Source organism: Haliotis rufescens, unplaced genomic scaffold (genome assembly GCF_023055435.1).
Source record: "Haliotis rufescens isolate VD_foot unplaced genomic scaffold, xgHalRufe1.0.p SCAF_15, whole genome shotgun sequence".
In the NCBI taxonomy this organism is placed as follows: domain Eukaryota; kingdom Metazoa; phylum Mollusca; class Gastropoda; order Lepetellida; family Haliotidae; genus Haliotis; species Haliotis rufescens.
In genome coordinates, this window is record NW_025963835.1 from 25455904 (window position 1) to 25478909 (window position 23006).

General features: G+C 40.2%; 1 protein-coding gene across 1 annotated transcript in view; it reads right to left on the bottom strand.

The window, feature by feature from the left end:
* LOC124151027 (probable ATP-dependent DNA helicase HFM1) overlaps positions 1-23006 on the bottom strand; it is a 46331-nt gene that overhangs the window by 19987 nt on the left and 3338 nt on the right. Inside the window, exons 6-21 of the mRNA XM_048395861.1 lie at positions 22572-22616; positions 21751-21818; positions 20876-21008; positions 15357-15508; positions 14395-14475; positions 12829-12975; positions 11998-12044; positions 11346-11499; positions 10498-10636; positions 9175-9276; positions 7180-7325; positions 5039-5086; positions 4876-4922; positions 2469-2602; positions 1239-1286; positions 494-577 (exon numbers count right to left, since the gene is read on the bottom strand). Of these exons, the coding sequence (XP_048251818.1) occupies positions 494-577; positions 1239-1286; positions 2469-2602; positions 4876-4922; positions 5039-5086; positions 7180-7325; positions 9175-9276; positions 10498-10636; positions 11346-11499; positions 11998-12044; positions 12829-12975; positions 14395-14475; positions 15357-15508; positions 20876-21008; positions 21751-21818; positions 22572-22616 (1575 nt within the window). The remainder of the gene's footprint in view (positions 1-493; positions 578-1238; positions 1287-2468; positions 2603-4875; positions 4923-5038; positions 5087-7179; positions 7326-9174; positions 9277-10497; positions 10637-11345; positions 11500-11997; positions 12045-12828; positions 12976-14394; positions 14476-15356; positions 15509-20875; positions 21009-21750; positions 21819-22571; positions 22617-23006) is intronic.

Genomic DNA, 23006 nt, shown 5'->3' on the forward strand with positions numbered 1-23006 from the left:
CCACCTTTCATATCACTTGCATTTGCTTCAGATAAAATGGCGTCGCCCAGTGAAGACGATCTGATCGATAATCAAGATCTATACTGTGATAAAACAGGTCTTACTTCACGAAGTGCATCAAATCACTTGTGCACCTTGATTAAAAACGTGCATTCAGTAATATTCCTGCCATATATATGACGGTGGTCTGTACAAAATCAAGTGATTGACATTGTGAGCAACAATTCATAAGATCGGGGTATGAAGACACGCCATCAACTAGATCACCAAGTCTGACCACTGGATCCATTTGGTCACCTCTTACGACCATCACAGGCAGCTGGGGACCATTTCTAACCCGGAATCCACACTTGGGTGTTAGTGGGAATTATCATAAATGTTAGTGGGAATTACCTTCAACCATATTGCCTTGGTTCAATTCCATACTTGGGGGCACTTTGCAATACTACTACAAATAACAAACAGCTTTAACTATTCTTTTACTCATAATTACCTGTTGGTAGTATGGCAAACGTTTCCTCGTCCATGGTGACAAGTTTCAAGTCAGCCAGTTTATTCAGGTTTTGGAAACAAAGATCTGAAAATATCAAATAGGAATAACAAGAGGTTCTATACAGCATTGTACTCAATTATTCAAGTCAATATGAAGATTTTCCTTTGTCAGTATAATATATCATTTGGTCAAATGGGCTCATCTGTGGCATAATGTATAGTGCAAGGCAATTATACAAGTTCTCTTCAGGATGCACATGTCCCTTTAACACTTATCTTACCTTGCATTAAGATACTTGTTTCTGATTGGTAACTGAATAGGAAATGATTTCACATGGATCCCTCTGAGGGATAAGCAACACATTTCACAAACTCCTCTTGGAAATGCCGAACTTCTCACCAATGAGATAACAATAAATACAAAGATATGATTATATTATCTTGAAACTTTTCAAAGGCAGTTCAAAGACATATCTGATTGTAATGCAAGCGCAAGAATTAAGCTGGTAAGATAAATTCATCGTCAACCGGTCACTTGAGGTAATATATTACAGTTGTCATTATTATTATAGATGTCAGCTGGTACCAAGGGGTATATGGCATGATGTACCATGTGTGTACTCACAAAGAGGGTACATCACACTACATACCCCTCGAAACTAGTTGACGACTATAATAATCGAATAACATATTTGATAAATTATTAACCAGTATATTCGTCTTAAACTAATGCATGCTTATTATACCTTCAAGCCGTTTTTCAACTTGCTTCCTGTCCAAACCTGAAGGATATCCTGGAAAAAGATAAATGTTTTTAACAAAACACCACTTTAGGAACAAAATCATATACATATGTATAAACCATTTCATTAAGCAGTTCTTCCCAAAATCTACTCATAAGTGGATGTACTCATAAAACTATCTGAATTTCTTTCAACTATATCCACACTAAACATTTATTCATTGTCAACATTAATAATCATCTGAAAAATACAAATATCTTGTCTTTAGTCAACTTTGTTTTTGATATAAATATTTGTAGAGCTGAATGCATGAATATCATGCTTATACTAGAGTCCCAAACCAGTTATAAACCTAATTCAGCTTGTAAATTGAAACCTTATCATGACAATAATCTGTTTTTGAATCTTTCATTACCCCATCTTGAAGATTCCAGATTAGAATAGGTGCACAAGGACCCATGCTAGTCGTAAGAGGCGACTAAATGGGTCGGGGGATCACGCTCGGTGACTTGGTTGATTGTGTCATTGTTACCCTTAGTCCCGTGAAAATTCCGGCTTGGAATAAGTCTTCAGCAACCCATGCTTGTCGTAACAGGCGACTAACAGGATCAGGTGGTCAGGCTCGCTGACTTGGTTGATGCATGTCATCGTATCCCAATTGCGTGGATCGATGCTCATGATGTCAATGACTGGACTGTCCGGTCCAGACCCAATTACTTACAGACCACCGTCATATTGCTGGAATATTGCTGAGTGCGGCGTTAAACAACAAACAAACATTGTAACTTGAAAAAACGGAGTGTTGATAACAATATCAATCACTGGATTGTGTGAATCACTGTACTGAGTTTAGTGTTAAGTTCATTTGATTGCATGTCATTGTATCCCAGTCTTAAGTGGATCATCCTATCCAGACTTGATTATTAACTTGCTGCCCTTATATAGCTGAAATATTGTTAAGTGTGGTGTTAAATAACAACGAAACCAACAAAATGTTTACCGTAGTGGGTTGGGTTCTGCATGATGGGGACATAGAGGAAGGGGTGTCTTGTCCACTCCACAGCCAGTGCCTTATTGCTGAGTGTGGTGATAAATAACAACAAAATGTTTATCGTAGTGGGTTGGGTTCTGCATGATGGGGACATAGAGGAAGGTGTGTCTTGTCCACTCCACAGCCAGTGCCATATTGCTGAGTGTGGTGTTAAAAAACAACAAAACCAACAAAATGTTTACCGTAGTGGGTTGGGTTCTGCATGATGCGGACATAGAGGAAGGTGTGTCTTGTCCACTCCACAGCCAGTGCCATGTCAGTGATAGTGTGTAGGACTACTTCCGCATTCAGGTGCTCGATCAGATGCTTGTGAAGGCTACAGGAAGAGGAGAAGGCATGGGTAAATATTTATTTACTTATATTATGAATTTGTTAAGTGCTCTTTCCAGTTAATAACTGCTCAAATGTGCTAAGGCCATGTTAGTTCTTATTAATAACCCAGTCATTAGTTCAGTGTGCACATTATTTTCATTCTCGGATCCCTGGGGAGCATACAACCCAAGCTTATTGAACAGCATATCAGTTATAAAGGGGCGTGACAGCTTAATGAGTAAGGAATGCTTATCACTGCTTTGTGCAGTATACCAGTTATATCAATGCAAGACAGCTTAATGTGTGAGGAATGCTTATCACTGCTTTGAGCAGTATACCAGTTATATCATGGCAAGACAGCTTAATGTGGGAGGAATGCTTATCACTGCTTTGAGCAGTATATCAGTTATATCATGTCAGGACAGCTTAATGTGGGAGGAATGCTTATCACTGCTTTGAGCAGTATATCAGTTGTAGCATGGCAAGACAGCTTAAAGTGTAAGGAATGCTTATCACTGAATTGAGCAGTATACCACCAGTTATATCATGGCAAGACAGCTTGATGTGTGAGGAATGCTTATCACTGCTTTGAGTAGTATACCAGTTATATCGTGGCAAGCCAGCTTAATGTGTGAGGAATGCTTATCACTGCATTGAGCAGTATACCACTAGTTATGTCATGGCAGGACAGCTTAATGTGTGTGGAATGCTTATCACTGCTTTGAGCAGTATACCACCAGTTATGTCATAGCAGGACAGCTTAATGTGTGAAGAATGCTTATCACTGCATTGAGCAGTATATCAGTTATATCATGGCAGGACAGCTTAATGTGTGACGAATGCTTATCACTGCTTTGAGCAGTTAACCAACTTTATGTCATGGCAGGGCAGCTTAATGTGTGAGGAATGCTTATCACTGCTTTGAGCAGTATACCACTAGTTACATCATGGCAGGACAGCTTAATGTGTGAGGAATGCTTATCACTGCTTTGAGCAGTATACCACAGTTATGTCATGGCAGGACAGCTTAATGTGTGGGCAATGCTTATTACTGCATTGAGCAGTATACCATTGTTATGTCATGGCAAGACAGCTTAATGTGGGAGGAATGCTTATCACTGCTTTGCGTAGTATACCACCAGTTATGTCATGGCAGGACAGCTTAATGTGTGAGGAATGCTTATCACTGCTTTGAGCAGTATATCAGTTATGTCATGGCAGGACAGCTTAATGTGTGGGCAATGCTTATCACTGCATTGAGCAGTAAAACATCGTTATGTCATGGCAAGACAGCTTAATGTGGGAGGAATGCTTATCACTGCTTTGTGCAGTATACCACTAGTTATGTCATGGCAGGACAGCTTAATGTGTGAGGAATGCTTATCACTGCTTTGAGCAGTATATCAGTTATGTCATGGCAGGACAGCTTGACACAATAGAGTTTAGACTCAATCTATCGCTGATTTCAAAAGTCATACAAACTTAAATTACTTTGTGAATGAGCGAGCAAGCACTGCATACAGGTTTCGCTATTTGTAAGTCCTTATGTGAACAAACATGGCTGCAAATCATTCGGCACTATACCATAAATAGGGCAGTACACTAAAGCACTGTACTCCTTTGTGGTTTCTAAAGTTACTTAACTGTATAAAAATATGTCTTAAACTTATCTGATTATTTATAGAATGACATTTGATAAAGAGCCAAAGGCTTGCATACTACAATTCATATTCCTAATGTGATAAATATAAATACAAAATCACACTCGGCTAAAAGTCTCTGTTTACTAAACATAATATGCTCACTAGTTATGCTTGCATATCAGAAAAGACGATTATCATATCTTTGTACTTAGACTAAGACCTTGAAATGCAAACAATATGATTAAGCGAGTGAGTGAGTGAGAGTGAGTGAGTGAGTGAGTGAGTGAGTGAGTGAGTGAGTGAGTGAGTGAGTGAGTGAGTGAGTGAGTGAGTGAGTGAGTGAGTGAGTGAGTGAGTGAGTTTTAATGCTGCTTTGGACAGTATTCCAGTTATATCATGGCTGGTCAGCTTAATGTGGGAGAAACATTGGTGAAACCCATGAGAACGGTATGCGGTGATTCTGTATTCAAATCTCTGGACAGCAAATTGCTGAGCCTAAGAAGACTGTACCACCCATGTCCCCAATTATTGAAAATCATGGAATAACACATAAATGTTGAGTTAGCCAAGGTTTGGTTTTATATTTTCATGTATACATTTTCATAGTTTATTATCATCAAGTCTATTATCATACCTGCTTTCAATCCTTTGTGTGCCGTTCATCAGGTTTTCATACTTTGACTAAAAATTAAACAAAATATACAAAATTAAACAAAAAAATTGAAATGTTGAAAAAAAACCATGCTCAAAATCAATCATTTTTAATGTAGAAATGTTATTTTACTCAGAAACAATACCTTAGTATCTGACTTTGTCATGATGACAGCTGTAGCGGAGGTGTCAAACTGAAAGGAGATATCATGTCAAGCTGTTAATTATAATTAACACAATGTTTGTCAGCCAGACAATGATGTGTGAGTTTCGACATAATACTACCATCAAATTACACTGATCACAAGAGGACTCTATGATCCATGAAACAAGTTTAAGATGCTAGGATCTAAATACGAAACAATGCTGCAGTGGTGCCAGGATGATGGCTGTAGAATATCTATAAATATTATCTATGTATTAGAAAATGTACCACATTTGGTATCATTCTAATGATATCAGTGGTCTAGCAGTCTATGAATTCAATGCGACAAGCTCATGTTAAAAATATATTATTTTCCATATGGTTGCCAAGACAGGTGCTTGCATTGATTGCATGTGTACATTTGTATGATGCTGATACCACATGACACATGTTCTAAGCATGAAGAATTATTATCTGGGTCAAAATACAATCAATTTACATGCTCAGCTTCAGTACATTCAACACTTTGCATTCCCAGCTCCCTGACAAAAATACTGCATCTGAAGAATACTGAACCTGTGGTCTCCCTGCCCTGCCTATCATCTGAACAATACTGTACCTGTGGTCACCCTGCCTATTATCTAAACAATACTGTTCCTGTGGTCACCCTGCCTATCATCTGAACAATACTGTACCTGTGGTCACCCTGCCTATCATCTAAACAATACTGTTCCTGTGGTCTCCCTGCCCTGCCTATCATCTAATCAACACTGTACCTGTGGTCTCCCTGCCCTGCCTATCATCTAATCAACACTGTACCTGTGGTCTCCCTGCCCTGCCTATCATCTGAACAACACTGTACCTGTGGTCTCCCTGCCCTGCCTATCATCTAAACAATAATGTACCTGTGGTCTCCCTGCCCTGCCTATCATCTGAACAACACTGTACCTGTGGTCTCCCTGCCCTGCCTATCATCTAATCAACACTGTACCTGTGGTCTCCCTGCCCTGCCTATCATCTAATCAACACTGTACCTGTGGTCTCCCTGCCCTGCCTATCATCTGAACAACACTGTACCTGTGGTCTCCCTGCCCTGCCTATCATCTAAACAATACTGTACCTGTGGTCTCCCTGCCCTGCCTATCATCTAAACAATACTGTACCTGTGGTCACCCTGCCTATCATCTGAACAACACTGTACCTGTGGTCTCCCTGCCCTGCCTATCATCTAAACAACACTGTACCTGTGGTCTCCCTGCCCTGCCTATCATCTAATCAACACTGTACCTGTGGTCTCCCTGCCCTGCCTATCATCTGAACAACACTGTACCTGTGGTCTCCCTGCCCTGCCTATCATCTAAACAATACTGTACCTGTGGTCTCCCTGCCCTGCCTATCATCTAAACAATACTGTACCTGCGGTCTCCCTGCCCTGCCTATCATCTGGACAATACTGTACCTGTGGTCTCCCTGCCCTGCCTATCATCTGAACAATACTGTACCTGTGGTCTCCCTGCCCTGTCTATCATCTGAACAACACTGTACCTGTGGTCTCCCTGCCCTGCCTATCATCTGAACAACACTGTACCTGTGGTCTCCCTGCCCTGCCCATCATCTGAACACTACTGTACCTGTGGTCTCCCTGCCCTGCCTATCATCTAAACAATACTGTACCTGTGGTCACCCTGCCTATCATCTGAACAACACTGTACCTGTGGTCTCCCTGCCCTGCCTATCATCTAAACAACACTGTACCTGTGGTCTCCCTGCCCTGCCTATCATCTAATCAACACTGTACCTGTGGTCTCCCTGCCCTGCCTATCATCTGAACAACACTGTACCTGTGGTCTCCCTGCCCTGCCTATCATCTAAACAATACTGTACCTGCGGTCTCCCTGCCCTGCCTATCATCTGGACAATACTGTACCTGTGGTCTCCCTGCCCTGCCTATCATCTGAACAATACTGTACCTGTGGTCTCCCTGCCCTGTCTATCATCTGAACAACACTGTACCTGTGGTCTCCCTGCCCTGCCTATCATCTGAACAACACTGTACCTGTGGTCTCCCTGCCCTGCCCATCATCTGAACACTACTGTACCTGTGGTCTCCCTGCCCAGCCTATCATCTGAACAACACTGTACCTGTGGTCTCCCTGCCCTGCCTATCATCTGCAGCACCTGTGAGTCAGAGTACTCTGTTGGGGACCCCATGCTGTAGAATACTGTGGACTTGATCACCACCAGGTGGGCAGGAAGATTTACACCCATCGCCAATGTGCTTGTTGATACTACAAATAATAACAAGAAAGAAGTGAGCAAATCTCACATACCCCCGTTATCCCCGCTGGTCATCAACAACAAATAGTAAATAGTTTGTTAATTAATGAAATATTACATATTTCTAACTGATTTTAACTTCAATGTTTTAAAAACTAAGATTGAGTTCCAGTGACAATTGACCCCCCACCCCCCAACCCACCAAATCTCCCATGTTACCAGTGTTCACTACGAGGAAGTAGATCACCATGAACACCTCTGAATAAAAATTTGATTGAGGGGTTACATAAGAAGAATTATCAAAAGGACCAAAAATTGTTGATATAAAAACACATAAAAAATGAAACAATATCATATAAGAAAATCAATAAATTAATAATTTCCATCTAGCCTTAACAGATATAGTAAAGAATTCATAAATTCAAACTGTCACAAAGCACAGATACTTATGATGATCTACATGTGTGGAAACAATTTTTGAAAATATATTAGCTATACAAAACCAGTCATCAAAATTTCTAAATTCCATCATGTTTCCAAGAAAACAGCAAAAGACAAAACTTTCAGAACGTTATAAAAGATAAAAAACAATCATAGCGGTTAATGTAGCAAGTTTGCTGAAGCTAGGATACATAATATTGTAAACATGGATCGATCAAAATCTCTACCCAAAATTTATGTTTCACCATGTTCACCATGATTCCATGGAAACGGCAAAAATAAAAAATTCAGAATCTTCAAACTAGCAAAAGGCACAAGTACTCATTGTGGTTAATGTGTGTAGAAAGTTTGATGAAGCTAGGGTGTATAGTTAAAAAGATATAGGCCGTACAAAACACCCACCCTAAAAGTTTAAGTTCCTAATGTTTCCATGGAAACGGCAAAAATTAAAAATTCAGAATCTTCAAACTAGCAAAAGGCACAAGTACTCATTGTGGTTAATGTGTGTAGCAAGTTTGGTGAAGCTAGGGTGCATGGTTAAATAGTTATGGGCCGTACAAAAGCTCGGACGGAAGGACAGACAGAAGGACAGACGGAAGGACGGACAAACGGAATGCTATATACCCCCGATTTACTTCGTAAACGGGGGTATAATAAGATTTATAAATATAAGGATAAACAAAAAAGTCTTTAGGGATCTTTTTTTCAGATAAAAATGCACCTTTTTTATCAGTGTGAAAAAAGAGCTACCAATAAGTCAAATATATACTTGCCTATGTCTGAAAGCAGAATTAAAATATCAAAATGTGCAATACAGTGAAAAAAAAACGTACATTTTGAGCCACTACAAACGGCACAATTGCCACATTTCATTACCTTTTGAAGGAAAAGTACTGAGTGAGGGGCCATACATATTTTTTCAGCTTTCACTGGTAAAAGTGAAAAGGTCAAATCATGGTAAAAATTAAAGTATTGCAAAACACAAGACAAGTATGTTGAGCCCTACTCCCAACTACACATGTACCAAAATTTATGACATTATGTACATAAATAACTGAGTAATGGCCATAACTAGATTTTTCAATATGGCTGTCATGGTGGCCATATTGAAAATTAAATTCGAACCTCTTGAACAAATTGGGGTATCATCATTGGTCGGAACAAGCATGTAAAATTTCAGTTTCGTTGGTTCCATGGTTTCTGAGGATAAAATGTTTATAAAGGAAGACTGACACCAGATGCTGGACAAACAGGTCATGGCACAAACTCACTTGACTTTCAGTCCAGTGTGCTCAAAGTTAAAAAGAAGTTTGAATTATCAGCTTCTTTACAATCTATCAAATATTGATGACTTTATAGAGGCTCAGTACTAAGGATTCTGAGGCTGACTTTGTGGAGGACAATAAGGTTCACCCATACCGAGAACAGGCAGCATGGCATTCCTGAACAGCTCCTCCACATGTTTCCTGTCTGCAGCACTCAGGCCGGCATGATGCACCCCGATGCCGATACGCACCATATCTATACAGACATGTAGTCACATTTAAACTAGATTACCAAATTTGATGTAATAAGCACTTAAAAAATAAATAAAGGGGTGCATATTAAAACCATACACAACTGAACTTATTTTCAGATATTGAGCACTAGTGCATTAAATAGTTACCAGGCAATTATAGTGCCCTTCTATACTGCTGTTTTCTGTACATAATCTGTAATATTCATTTGAAAATATGGACCGTCATGTAAATATTTGTTCTTAGTATAAGAAGGGGCGTTTACAAAGGCTATGCTTACTAACTGATCTAGAGGTTGATCAGTGGGCACTTACTGGAGCAGGGCACTTAATTTGGAGAATAGGATAAACACAACATTCAAAGTTCTGTTAACTATGATAAAGTACTTATCTAAATTGAAAATATGATATTCAATTTGTTTGAGTGAGTGAGTGAGTGAGTAATGTTTTAGCAATATTCCAGCAATATCACGGCGGGGGACACCAGAAATGGGCTTCACACATTGTACCCATGTCGGGAATCGAACCCGGGTCTTTGGCGTGACGAGCGAACGCTTTAATCACTAGGCTACCCGACCGCCCCTCAATTTGTTTGAACTATGAACATAATGAAGCATCTGAAATTTCTTTTTGCAAAGATACTTTTGACATACAGGTGTTGAACATTACCATTGTCTGGTTCCCAAGTATAGCAGTCTTTAGAGCTAGACAAGATACTATATACCATGTGTTCATGTAGATTATAATATTCCTAATAAAAACAAAATATATAACTTTCTCTCTGTAGACTGATAAAAAATTGATTTCCATTAAATAATGCATTGTTAACTGGAAATAGAATTGTACATTATGTCACAACCTTAGTACTCTCTTATTGGTGCATTCCCACAATGTCATATTAGTCTGTCATACACACCCTCCAGTGATTGACATGATGAGCATCGATCCACGCAATTTGGATTGATAGCATGCATCAACCAAGTCAGCGAGCCTGACCACCCGATCCCGTTAGCCGCCTCTTACGACAAGCATAGTCGCCTTTTATGGCAAGCATGGGTTGCTGAAGACCTATTCTACCCGGATCCTCACGGCACCATGCAAGTCTATGATAGTTGGCAAATTCGTCTCTGGGCTCCATTTTATTACATTTCATTAAGATAATTTAACAACTGTTTTTCAGTAAAATATTTTCATTCAGAGATAATATGTTAGTCTATCCTACATACCTGCAATTTTAGTTTCTCTGATGAGCAGGCATGTCTTGTAGACAGCTTCCCGGTACTGTGGCTTCACCAGGGACCTCCCACAGAGCTCCTTCCTCAGGATATCAGCACTCTGTTCCACACTCTTCCTGGAGGAGCAGAACTACACCAGACAGAGGCAGTATAAGTGGTAGCAGGATCATGAGGGGTACATGGGGTTTATGTGTCCTGAGTTGGGTTTTATACTATGAGCCAGAGCCCAGTGCTATCAAACCTAACATGGGATAGATGTACCCCTCGAGATCCTGCTACAATGAATTAATCTTACCACCATGTTTTAATATGACATTGTAAAAGAATTTAAAAAAATATAAAATTGATAGCAGGATCACGAGGGGGACATGGGGTTTTATGTGTCCCGTATTAGGTTTTATACCACAAGCTGGGGGCAAGTGCTAAAAAACCTAAAGAGGGATGCATGTACCCCTCGTGATCCTGCTACAACGAATTAATCTTACCAACATGTTTTAATATGACATTGAAAAAGAATAAAAACAAATTAAAAATTGATAGAAAACAGCTGTTCATTTGAGCTGAGGTTAACTTGTGCTATGTCATGTGACTTTCATTGACTCGGCAAATGTATGCGTCTTTTTGCTTTGAAGTTGGGTATAAGGGATTTATGTATAGCATGTTTGTATACATTCCTTGCTTAAAGCTGATAGTACGAAGGTGAAATGCAGAACATACATACGTTGGTCTTTATTGGTTCAATTTCTCAATGACTAAATCATATTTGTTGTGAATAAATATCATAAACAATACTTTTCAATGCTTTAAATAGATATAAAGATATGTATGTGACAGATTACCACAAGGGAAGGCTTGTTGTTGGAGTAGGTTTCTATGACGCTCTTCAGTCGGTAGGCGAGATTCATATCAAATCTGAAGTCAGAAGAGCCTGGCTTGAAGGGGTAGCCAACCACAATCTTCTGTAGCCTGACTGGTCGGTACTTTTCACCTAATCTGAAATTACAAAATTTAGCTGAACTTATCATTACATAATTACAGATTATGATATGGATCTATTTTTAGTTGGTTGTTGAAATAAAGATAAAATTACTTTTTTTCAAGTTTTCTCTTAAATGCATGGTCAGTACATTGAATAAAAATACTAGTAACAGTAATGAAAGAAAGCTACCTTCAAAGAGTTACCTCCCTCATCTACTACAGATTTTTACTTGTATGAAAGATTTCAGTGTTTTCAAAATTGCAGTTCTATTCCACCTCAATAAATAATATAATTGGATCATCCACAAACCAAGTAATACTATAAAAAGAGAGAGAAGGTTTTACACAATTTAATGGCTGTAAAATGTATGACAGTAATCTCTGTAAAAAACATAACAAATATTTTTTATTTTTTTTAAATAGCTTGAAGTATCCTTTAAAAGATCTCAAAATGGGTGAAAGAAATGAAAGACAAAATAAGGGCATGATAGCGCAGTCTAAAAACAAACATACTTGAAACTTGATGCTGGATTTTGAGGATTCCCAAGCCATGTAGCAATCTGGAAAGTCAAAGTAATGAGAACTCAAATTTCTTCAGGTAATCAAGGAGTGCCATAAAGGTTGGGAATGTTTTCTTGTTTTCTCTAAGAACTATATTGATAAAACCAAGAAGGTAGGATAAATACACCAAGCACAAATACAAAAGGAGAATGAGTTTCATAATTGTGTTAGTTCATTGAAAACTTACACCAACAGATTTAGTCATATATTTTTAATGCATTAAGTTTAGTCTACTTCAAAAAGAGATGGGTTCGATGGGGAGTGTGCATCTATGCTATGAACACATCTGGTTCAGAATATGAACACCAAACAAATAAAACCTAAAATACATCGTCCTGAGGCAAGGGAGTTAACTGACTATAAAAGTCTAGTTTCCACCCTTGCCGAACTAGGCTGCAATTATGGAATTATATTTTGCCTGGATTAATATGTCAATAGGCAGGACAAAGAAGGGATATAACTCATAATTGTCACTACTCCCAACTTGCCATGACATAATACTAAAAATATGTGATGCAGTCATGCCATATTCCTCCAATATGTCTCTGAAGAACAACGCCTATGACTGTCCCTTGTCTCCTTCCTTGTTTAACCACAGGACCTTTCAGCGAAATTGATGCACATTTATTTGAGGCCAAAATGTGTTTTAGTCCATGAGTATGCAAGAATTTCGCTGAAAAGGTCCTGTGGTTAAACTTAGGTTAATTCCTTCAGTTTCTTTCTATTTTTAACAGTTGTAATTCAATATGTGTTTTCATTAAAGAGAAAAAGAAATGAACCTACATCTTCAATGTTGGGGATGGTAGCGGAAACTCCAACAAATCTCATGAGAGGCCCGTCAGTGGCTCTGTCGGTGAGTCTCAGGGTCTTCATCCGACTGACTACGGCCTCTACCGTTGACCCCCTTGTGCTGTCATTCAAGATGTGGATCTACACAACAGTCAATCCATCATCATCACAATACATACCGGTACATTACAATATTCAGCATAGTAACCAGGCTCTTAGGTTTGCAAGGACGGGTGTATATCCATGATTACCTGCACCTCTTATTAATGATTATAGTTTATTAATATTTTGAATACTTCATTACATGATAAACATTAATAAAAGGAAAAGGAATTGGAAGGACATACTGAAATATTATTTTCAAAACATGTAGGGGGTGCTTAAAACATTCAAGATGGTTGTACAAAATAAATATGCCATGAAAGGTAGTGTGCCTTTACCGGATCAACCAAACACATGTTATCCCAACTCAATACCGGAGTTTGTTTTAAATTGTTCCCTTGAAAAAAATGTGGGGGTTTTTTTTAAAAAAAGATCACCTTTTTTAAAAGTATGTACGTCATGATAAGATATGGTAAAAAGATATGTGAAGAGAGTTTGAAGTGCCCAAAATAGCTACGTAAACTTTGTCGAATTCCGGAAGTTTGCAACTTATAAATTATTAATTCCCTTAGCATATTTCGTAAATTTTCACTTATCTTTCTCGTTATTACAATTCCAACTCAATCAAGTCCTCTTTTCCTCCCAGGCAGGATACATAGTATTTTATCAAGATCATGTGAACCAATCAGATCTCATCATTCTGACATGGAGGTGTGACAAAAGTACTAAGACATTGTAATAACAGTATATGGAATAAGTCTTGATTTGTGCTACATTTTCTCTTACACATACCATTACTGGATTAACCTTGATTGGGTAACATTACAAAAAGGGGTAATTACATTTCTTCAATGAAAAACATAATCAAATGCTTACCAATGTACCCAAATCAGAAGTTTGGAGGTCACTCTGGACTTGAAAAAAGGTGAGCCCCATGGCCCACTTAACCCCAATAATGTTGGCCACTCAGAAAATCTGATGGGCCATAAAGTCATGTAATTTTCTTGCAATATGGATTGGCTGCTGCTGGCAATATGAACCAAACACTGAACTGGATACAAAGTGGTTGTGGTGCAGTTACCTGACAGCATTTCATGGGCATCGCATTGCGAGTAATTATTGCTTATACAGTGTGCAGAGTACAGAATAGCGATACAGCTGTATACCCGCTCTAATCATGTTTAACATAATGCAGTTTTTGTGAGTTCTTGTTTTGGAATTTTTAGGTTTACTGGGAGAGTTTATGTCTTTTATTAGATTGGATTTATTTCAAACACATTGCACCACCATAATTTCAAAGTGTGCCATTTGAAAATTGAATGTGCCAATGGCCAGGAAGTTGCAGGTCAGTTATGTACAGACAACCTATTTTTAAGTATAGACATAAGGTATACGGTTCTGAGAGATAAAAAAGTAAAAAATGATAGCACTTCTCTAATGTGAACAGTTATCACATACCTCATCGATAAGAAACAGGGATATCATCTGGAACAATGACCTGTTATCTTTCCACTTCCTCGACATGCTGTCCCACTTTTCCTGTACATGGAGAATACTGATAAGCTATCTACCAAGAAAGTTTAAGGTTATGCCTAACTAGAAATTATCTTCATACACAAGTGAGTGAGTGAGTTGGATTTAACACCACTTTGAACAGTGTTTCAGTTATATCATGGCGTGTCAGCCCAAAATGATGCATGTTTACCACTTTGGAGAAACGAGCACAGGTATGGTGTTGACAAACCTAGAAACATAATTGGGGCAAACCAGGATTTCAAATGATCATAAGTTTCTGTACAAAGCTATATTAGCACTAAGGTGATCGCAACTCCCATACCTTAACATAGACTTACAACAGTCTTAGGGCTAAGGTTGCTTTGTACAACGGCACCCAGGTATGTAACTCTGCACAGCTAATTGCAGTTACTGAGACACCCTTTGACCCTGTTCATGCGTAAGACTACAAGCAGTATTTAATATATTAAATTCATGCCTTTCTACAATCCATACTGGAAAATAATTAGGATGGAAGAGATTTTTCAAAAGAATTAAAGGTAATGATGAAACCGATACTGAATTGGTAGTATGGTATTCTCAACTCCAGCTGCAATATTACATTTAAACTGAAACAAATATGATTGGTCACTCATGTTTCTGCCCCTGCCATTTATGCAAACATATGTTTGGTAATAATCAACTCATGAAAACAGAAAAACTGATGTAAATATAATCCTTAAGACAGCAAAATTACATTTCAATGCTAAAACCAAATAAAACAAATTGACATCAAGTGCATCAAGGGAAGTAACTCTCCAGCCCATAAAACAAATTGACATAAAGTGCATCAAGGGAAGTAACTCTACAACCAGTAACGGAGGGCTCAAATAGATGTTACAACAAAGATGGTACAAGTATCCTACTGGTGTGGTGACAATGAGGTTGGCAGTGTGTAGGCCTGGCAGTTCATCCATCTCTGTGTCTCCTGTCAGCTCCATACAGCTCAGGCCATGCGGCTGAAACTTCCTCTTCCAGTCCAGGTACCTCTCACTGCACAGTGCCTTGACAGGAGCCACTGGGGGTGCAACATGGATACATATCACACACATGACAGGAGCCACTGGGGGTGCAACATGGATACATATCACACATATGACAGGAGCCACTGGTGGTGCAACATGGATACATATCACACATATGTCAGGAGCCACTGGGGGTGCAACATGGATACATATCACACATATGACAGGAGCCACTGGGGGTGCAACATGGATACATATCACACATATGACAGGAGCCACTGGGGGTGCAACATGGATACATATCACACATATGACAGGAGCCACTGGGGGTGCAACATGGATACATATCACACACATGTCAGGAGCCACTGGGGGTGCAACATGGATACATATCACACACATGTCAGGAGCCACTGGAGGTGCAACATGGATACATATCACACATATGACAGGAGCCATTGGAGGTGCAACATGGATACATATCACACATATGACAGGAGCCATTGGAGGTGCAACATGGATACATATCACACATATGACAGGAGCCACTGGTGGTGCAACATGGATACATATCACACATATGACAGGAGCCACTGGGGGTGCAACATGGATACATATCACACATATGACAGGAGCCACTGGAGGTGCAACATGGATACATATCACACATATGACAGGAGCCACAGGGGGTGCAACATGGATACATATCACACATATGACAGGAGCCACTGGGGGTGCAACATGGATACATATCACACACATGTCAGGAGCCACTGGAGGTGCAACATGGATACATATCACACATATGACAGGAGCCATTGGAGGTGCAACATGGATACATATCACACATATGACAGGAGCCATTGGAGGTGCAACATGGATACATATCACACATATGACAGGAGCCACTGGTGGTGCAACATGGATACATATCACACATATGACAGGAGCCACTGGGGGTGCAACATGGATACATATCACACACATGTCAGGAGCCACTGGAGGCGCAACATGGATACATATCACACACATGTCAGGAGCCACTGGAGGTGCAACATGGAAACATATCACACACATGTCAGGAGCCACTGGAGGTGCAACATGGATACATATCACACACATGTCAGGAGCCACTGGAGGTGCAACATGGATACATATCACACATATGACAGGAGCCACTGGGGGTGCAACATGGATACATATCACACACATGTCAGGAGCCACTGGGGGTGCAACATGGATACATATCACACATATGACAGGAGCCACTGGGGGTGCAACATGGATACATATCACACACATGTCAGGAGCCACTGGAGGTGCAACATGGATACATATCACACATATGACAGGAGCCACTGGAGGTGCAACATGGATACATATCACACATATGACAGGAGCCACAGGGGGTGCAACATGGATACATATCACACATATGACAGGAGCCACTGGGGGTGCAACATGGATACATATCACACACATGTCAGGAGCCACTGGAGGTGCAACATGGATACATATCACACATATGACAGGAGCCATTGGAGGTGCAACATGGATACATATCACACATATGACAGGAGCCATTGGAGGTGCAACATGGATACATATCACACATATGACAGGAGCCACTGGTGGTGCAACATGGATACATATCACACATATGACAGGAGCCACTGGGGGTGCAACATGGATACATATCACACACATGTCAGGAGCCACTGGAGGTGCAACATGGATACATATCACACATATGACAGGAGCCACTGGGGGTGCAACATGGATACATATCACACATATGACAGGAGCCACTTGGGGTGCAACATGGATACATATCACACACATGACAGGAGCCACTGGGGGTGCAACATGGATACATATCACACACATGACAGGAGCCACTGGAGGTGCAACATGGATACATATCACACATATGACAGGAGCCACTGGTGGTGCAACATGGATACATATCACACATATGACAGGAGCCACTGGGGGTGCAACATGGATACATATCACACATATGACAGGAGCCACTGGGGGTGCAGCATGGATATATATCACACATATGACAGGAGCCACTGGGGGTGCAACACGGATACATATCACACACATGACAGGAGCCACCTAGGGTGCAACATGGATACATATAACACACATGTCATGAGCCACTGGGGGTGCAGCATGGATAAATATCACACACATGTCAGGAGCCACTGGGGGTGCAGCATGGATATATATCACACATATGACAGGAGCCACTGGGGGTGCAACATGGATACATATCACACACATGTCAGGAGCCACTGGGGGTGCAGCATGGATATATTTCACACATATGACAGGAGCCACTGGGGGTGCAACATGGATATATATCACACATATGACAGGAGCCACTTGGGGTGCAACATGGATACATATCACACACATGTCAGGAGCCACTGGGGGTGCAGCATGGATATATATCACACATATGACAGGAGCCACTGGGGGTGCAACATGGATACATATCACACACATGACAGGAGCCACTGGGGTAGCAACATGGATACATATCACACATATGACAGGAGCCACTTGGGGTGCAACATGGATACATATCACACATATGACAGGAGCCACTGGGGGTGCAACATGGATACATATCACACATATGACAGGAGCCACTGGGGGTGCAACATGGATACATATCACACATATGACAGGAGCCACTGGGGGTGCAACATGGATACATATCACACACATGTCAGGAGCCATTGGAGGTGCAACATGGATACATATCACACACATGACAGGAGCCACTGGGGGTGCAACATGGATACATATCACACACATGACAGGAGCCACTGGGGGTGCAACATGGATACATATCACACATATGACAGGAGCCACTGGAGGTGCAACAGGGATACATATCACACATATGACAGGAGCATCTGGAGGTGCAACAGGGATACATATCACACACATGTCAGGAGCCACTGGAGGTGCAACATGGATACATATCACACATATGACAGGAGCCACTGGGGGTGCAACATGGATACATATCACACATATGTCAGGAGCCACTGGGGGTGCAACATGGATACATATCACACATATGACAGGAGCCACTGGGGGTGCAACATAGATACATATCACACACATGACAGGAGCCACTGGTGGTGCAACATGGATACATATCACACATATGTCAGGAGCCACTGGGGGTGCAACATGGATACATATCACACATATGACAGGAGCCACCGGGGGTGCAACATGGATACATATCACACATATGACAGGAGCCACTGGGGGTGCAACATAGATACATATCACACACATGACAGGAGCCACTGGTGGTGCAACATGGATACATATCACACATATGTCAGGAGCCACTGGGGGTGCAACAGGGATACATATCACACACATGACAGGAGCCACTGGGGGTGCAACAGGGATACATATCACACACATGACAGGAGCCACTGGGGGTGCAACAGGGATACATGTCACACACATGTCAGGAGCCACTGGAGGTGCAACATGGATACATATCACACATATGACAGGAGCCACTGGAGGTGCAACATGGATATATATCACACATATGACAGGAGCCACTGGGGGGGCAACATGGATACATATCACACACATGACAGGAGCCACTTGGGTGAAACAGGGATACATATCACACATATGACAGGAGCCACTGGGGGGGCAACATGGATACATATCACACACATGACAGGAGCCACTTGGGTGAAACAGGGATACATATCACACATACGACAGGAGCCACTGGGGGGGCAACATGGATACATATCACACACATGACAGGAGCCACTTGGGTGAAACAGGGATACATATCACACATACGTCTCAATTTGTAGTCAAGTGACAGAGTCTTTTGTTTGTTTGTTGTTTAGGCCACACTCAGCAATATTCAAGCTATATGACGGTGATCTATAAAAAATTAATTCTAGATCAAACAATCCAGTGATTAACTTCATGAGCATCAATCTACGCAATGATGACATGCATCTACCAATTCTGCGAGCCTGACTACTCGATCCCTTCGGTGCCCTCTTACGACAAGCATGGGTTTCTGGGGATCAATCATAACCCGGATGTTCGCAGGGGAATGTCTTTTAAAGCCATGACTGCAATATTACAGCTACATAATGATGATGTGTAAAAAATCTGGAGGGTCAAAGGAAATAGTGATTGCTAACATAAGTAATGATCATAGGCAGAACACTGCAATCATCTGATTAGTCGGCTGTTACTATAAGCATTTGGTACACAGGACCTCGTCTGTCCCAGAATCACATCAGGGACAAGTGACAAATAAGATTTGGTTTGGTTTGTTGTTTAACACTGCACTCAGCAATATTCCAGCTATATGACGGCAGTCTGTACATAATCGAGTGATTGATATCATGAGCATCGATCCACGCAATGGGGATCGATGACATGCATCAACCAAGTCAGCGAGCCTGACCACCTGATCCTGTTAGTCGCCTTTTACGACAAGCATGGTCACCTTTTACGGCAAGCATGGGTTGCTGAAGACCTATTCTACCCCGGATCGTCACGGGACAAATAAGAGAATGAGACCAGGCATGAATAAACCATACAACTTGATCCTTAAAATATGACTGCATCAATCCAACAGAGAGAAATTATTTTTGTCTTCATCGCACATATATATCAAATAAAATGAGGCATCATATCATGACTAAATGATTAGTTTGTTTGTTGTTTAATGCTGCAATCAGAAGTAGCCCAGCTATATGATGGAGGCCTGTAAATAACTGTGTTTGGCCCAGACAATCCATTGATTGACATTGATGAAAGAAACAAGCTGAAAACTCAGTAAGTACCTTCTGCAACCAGCAAAGAGTGCTGGGGCCACTTCTAACCCTGAATCCCCATGGGGAGACTACACGATGAGGTAAGTATGTAATATACCCGTGTTATGGGTTTTCTGACGCTAAAGAAACATTCATAGTTTTCTCTCTAATCGCATCAACAACTGTTAAACATCTCATTCACTCTTAAAAGACATCTTTCTCTTAAAAACAAGCCATCATCTGAGGATTTACAATGTCTGTGTGATGCTAGACGTCACGAATTAGCACGAGTAATCACGATAATCATGGCCGTCTGAAAACATATGACGTCCGAAAACATATGATCCGACGATATATATATCATACCAAACATTTCATATTCCAATATAGAATATTCCAATTCATGCAGAAAACTCTGTGAAAGCAAAAGCATTCAAGAATTATTTCACCTATATTAAGAGTTGAGATATTGAGTGTGAGTGAGATCTGACTCCACTTTCAGCACATTGCAGTCATACATTGCAAGGGACACAATAGGCTGCACAACATCCAGATGGGGAAACAAACTTTTCAAATTACCATAAACAATTTTCCAATTTTTCTTGATTTCCACAAACTTATTGAGCAGTCTGATGATGGCAAGTTCAAATATGACAGTCTTCCCAGCTCCAGTAGGGGCTGACACCACCAGCGGCTTGTCTGTGTATAGCACCTGTGTCCAAATGGAAATCAGAGTATCACTTAAATTACATTACATTCATGTTCATATCATATGTGTCAACTGTTGGTTAATGATTTTTTGTTTGTTTGATGCTTAAAACTGCACTCAGCAATATTCCAGCTATATGATAACTGTCTGTAAAGAGTCTGTGGAGTCTGGACCAGTCAATCCAGTGACTGACATCATGAGCATCGATTCTCGCATTTGAGATATGATGACAGGCATCAACCAAGTCAGCGAGTCTGACCACCCGATCCCCTTAGTCGCCTCTTATGACAAAGCATAGTCACTTTTTACGGCAAGCATGGGTTGCTGAAGACCTATTCTACCCCAGATCTTCACGGGTCTCGCTGGTTATTGAGTGAGAAGGGATATGATCATTTTATGAAAAAATTGCTATCCGCATCATTACACTTTCAGTTAATAAGCAAGATATAACACTTTCCCTCAGGTTTTATTCTGCACATTAACACCTACCATACCTCTGTTGTCTCATACTTAAAACATCTCTCAAATGAATTATAAGACTTCAAATGGCAAAGAATGGAGGAACTCACTGATGTAACTACTGGTAAACACATGACCAAAGAGGTTAACCTGATCAACAAGCTGACATGGTAAGGATGTCATCTCTAGGATGACTCCATGCCCTGCTACATGTGTTTTTCAGTATAAGAACTTTTACTATGATTTGTAATTTTTTAAAAACTTTTTCAATCAGTTTGGTACTTACATCATCAAGCACCATTGACTGCACCATGTTGAAGTAAGGAAAATCAAACACCTCCCTAAAACTGGCAGGTAAAACATGTTCAGGAAATATGTGATCTTCATTAAGTTGTAACCACCATATGTATCCAAAACAGTGTTATCACTGAAGTACATGGAAACCCTGAAATCTGAGTGGCACCGTTCCTGGTGAATTGTCTGAATCTTGAGTATGTGTCCCTGTAATCACATATAGTTGTTCGTGTTTTCGAAATTGAGAGGGGCACTTTGCTCCTTTAGATCTTCTATGGTATTAACTATTTGAAACTAAGGACCCTCTAAATCTATAAACGTTTAACATTAGGGTCATGACAAGGACAAGGACCCAGCTTTTCCTGCTTGCTATTGAACCCTGTGTTCCCAACACTTACTGTCAAGAATGTCCAATGTCTATTGTTTACAAGATATAGATGATATCAACACAATGAAATTGCATCACCATTGTGACATCATCCGTTACCATGACATCACAATCAAATTACAACACTAATCTATCTGCAACTGAGGCTGGTTAGCTATACTTTTACACTCAAGACACATGTTATTCTTGTTTACAAACTAAAATAGTAGAAAGATTGATTTCTATGATAAGAAGAATCTCATCCTTAAGTCTTTTGATATGAAATATATTCAAACATATCAAAACTTGTCAATAAAAGTTTAAAAACTCCTCAACATGCCTTAGTGTGTTAAACTTTTATCAACCTGTGTGGATATATTTTATATCAAAAGACGAGGTGAGATTATCTATTGATCAGTAACTATCAATATAATGTTGAAGGATATGAATTTCTTCAACGGAGCGCAGTCGTGTTTGTCCATTATCTGTATCTGGAAAAAATATAACTTTCATTGAAATTGCAAATGGCAATAAGGCATTAAAGAAGATGTTCATAATTCAATAATTTGCTGCTTGGTCATTCTTCTGTATTATTATCACATTTAATTTTTCTACATGTTGTATGACAATCAGTCAGAAAATTAACCAATATAAAACTCTGCACATTATATATCTCACTTCTTCGAGTTTGACTTAAATCATGTTAAAAGACTCCAAAGTGATTAGCGCAGAGTCGTTTTTCCAAACAATTGTGTCCTCACAAGATTTTCAAGCATGCACAATATCCATCTACAAGCCGGTTGTATAAGTTTTGAATCCTCTATTCCACTGACACAAAATGTGTTACATGAACATTGACATGCATACCTGCACATTTATTT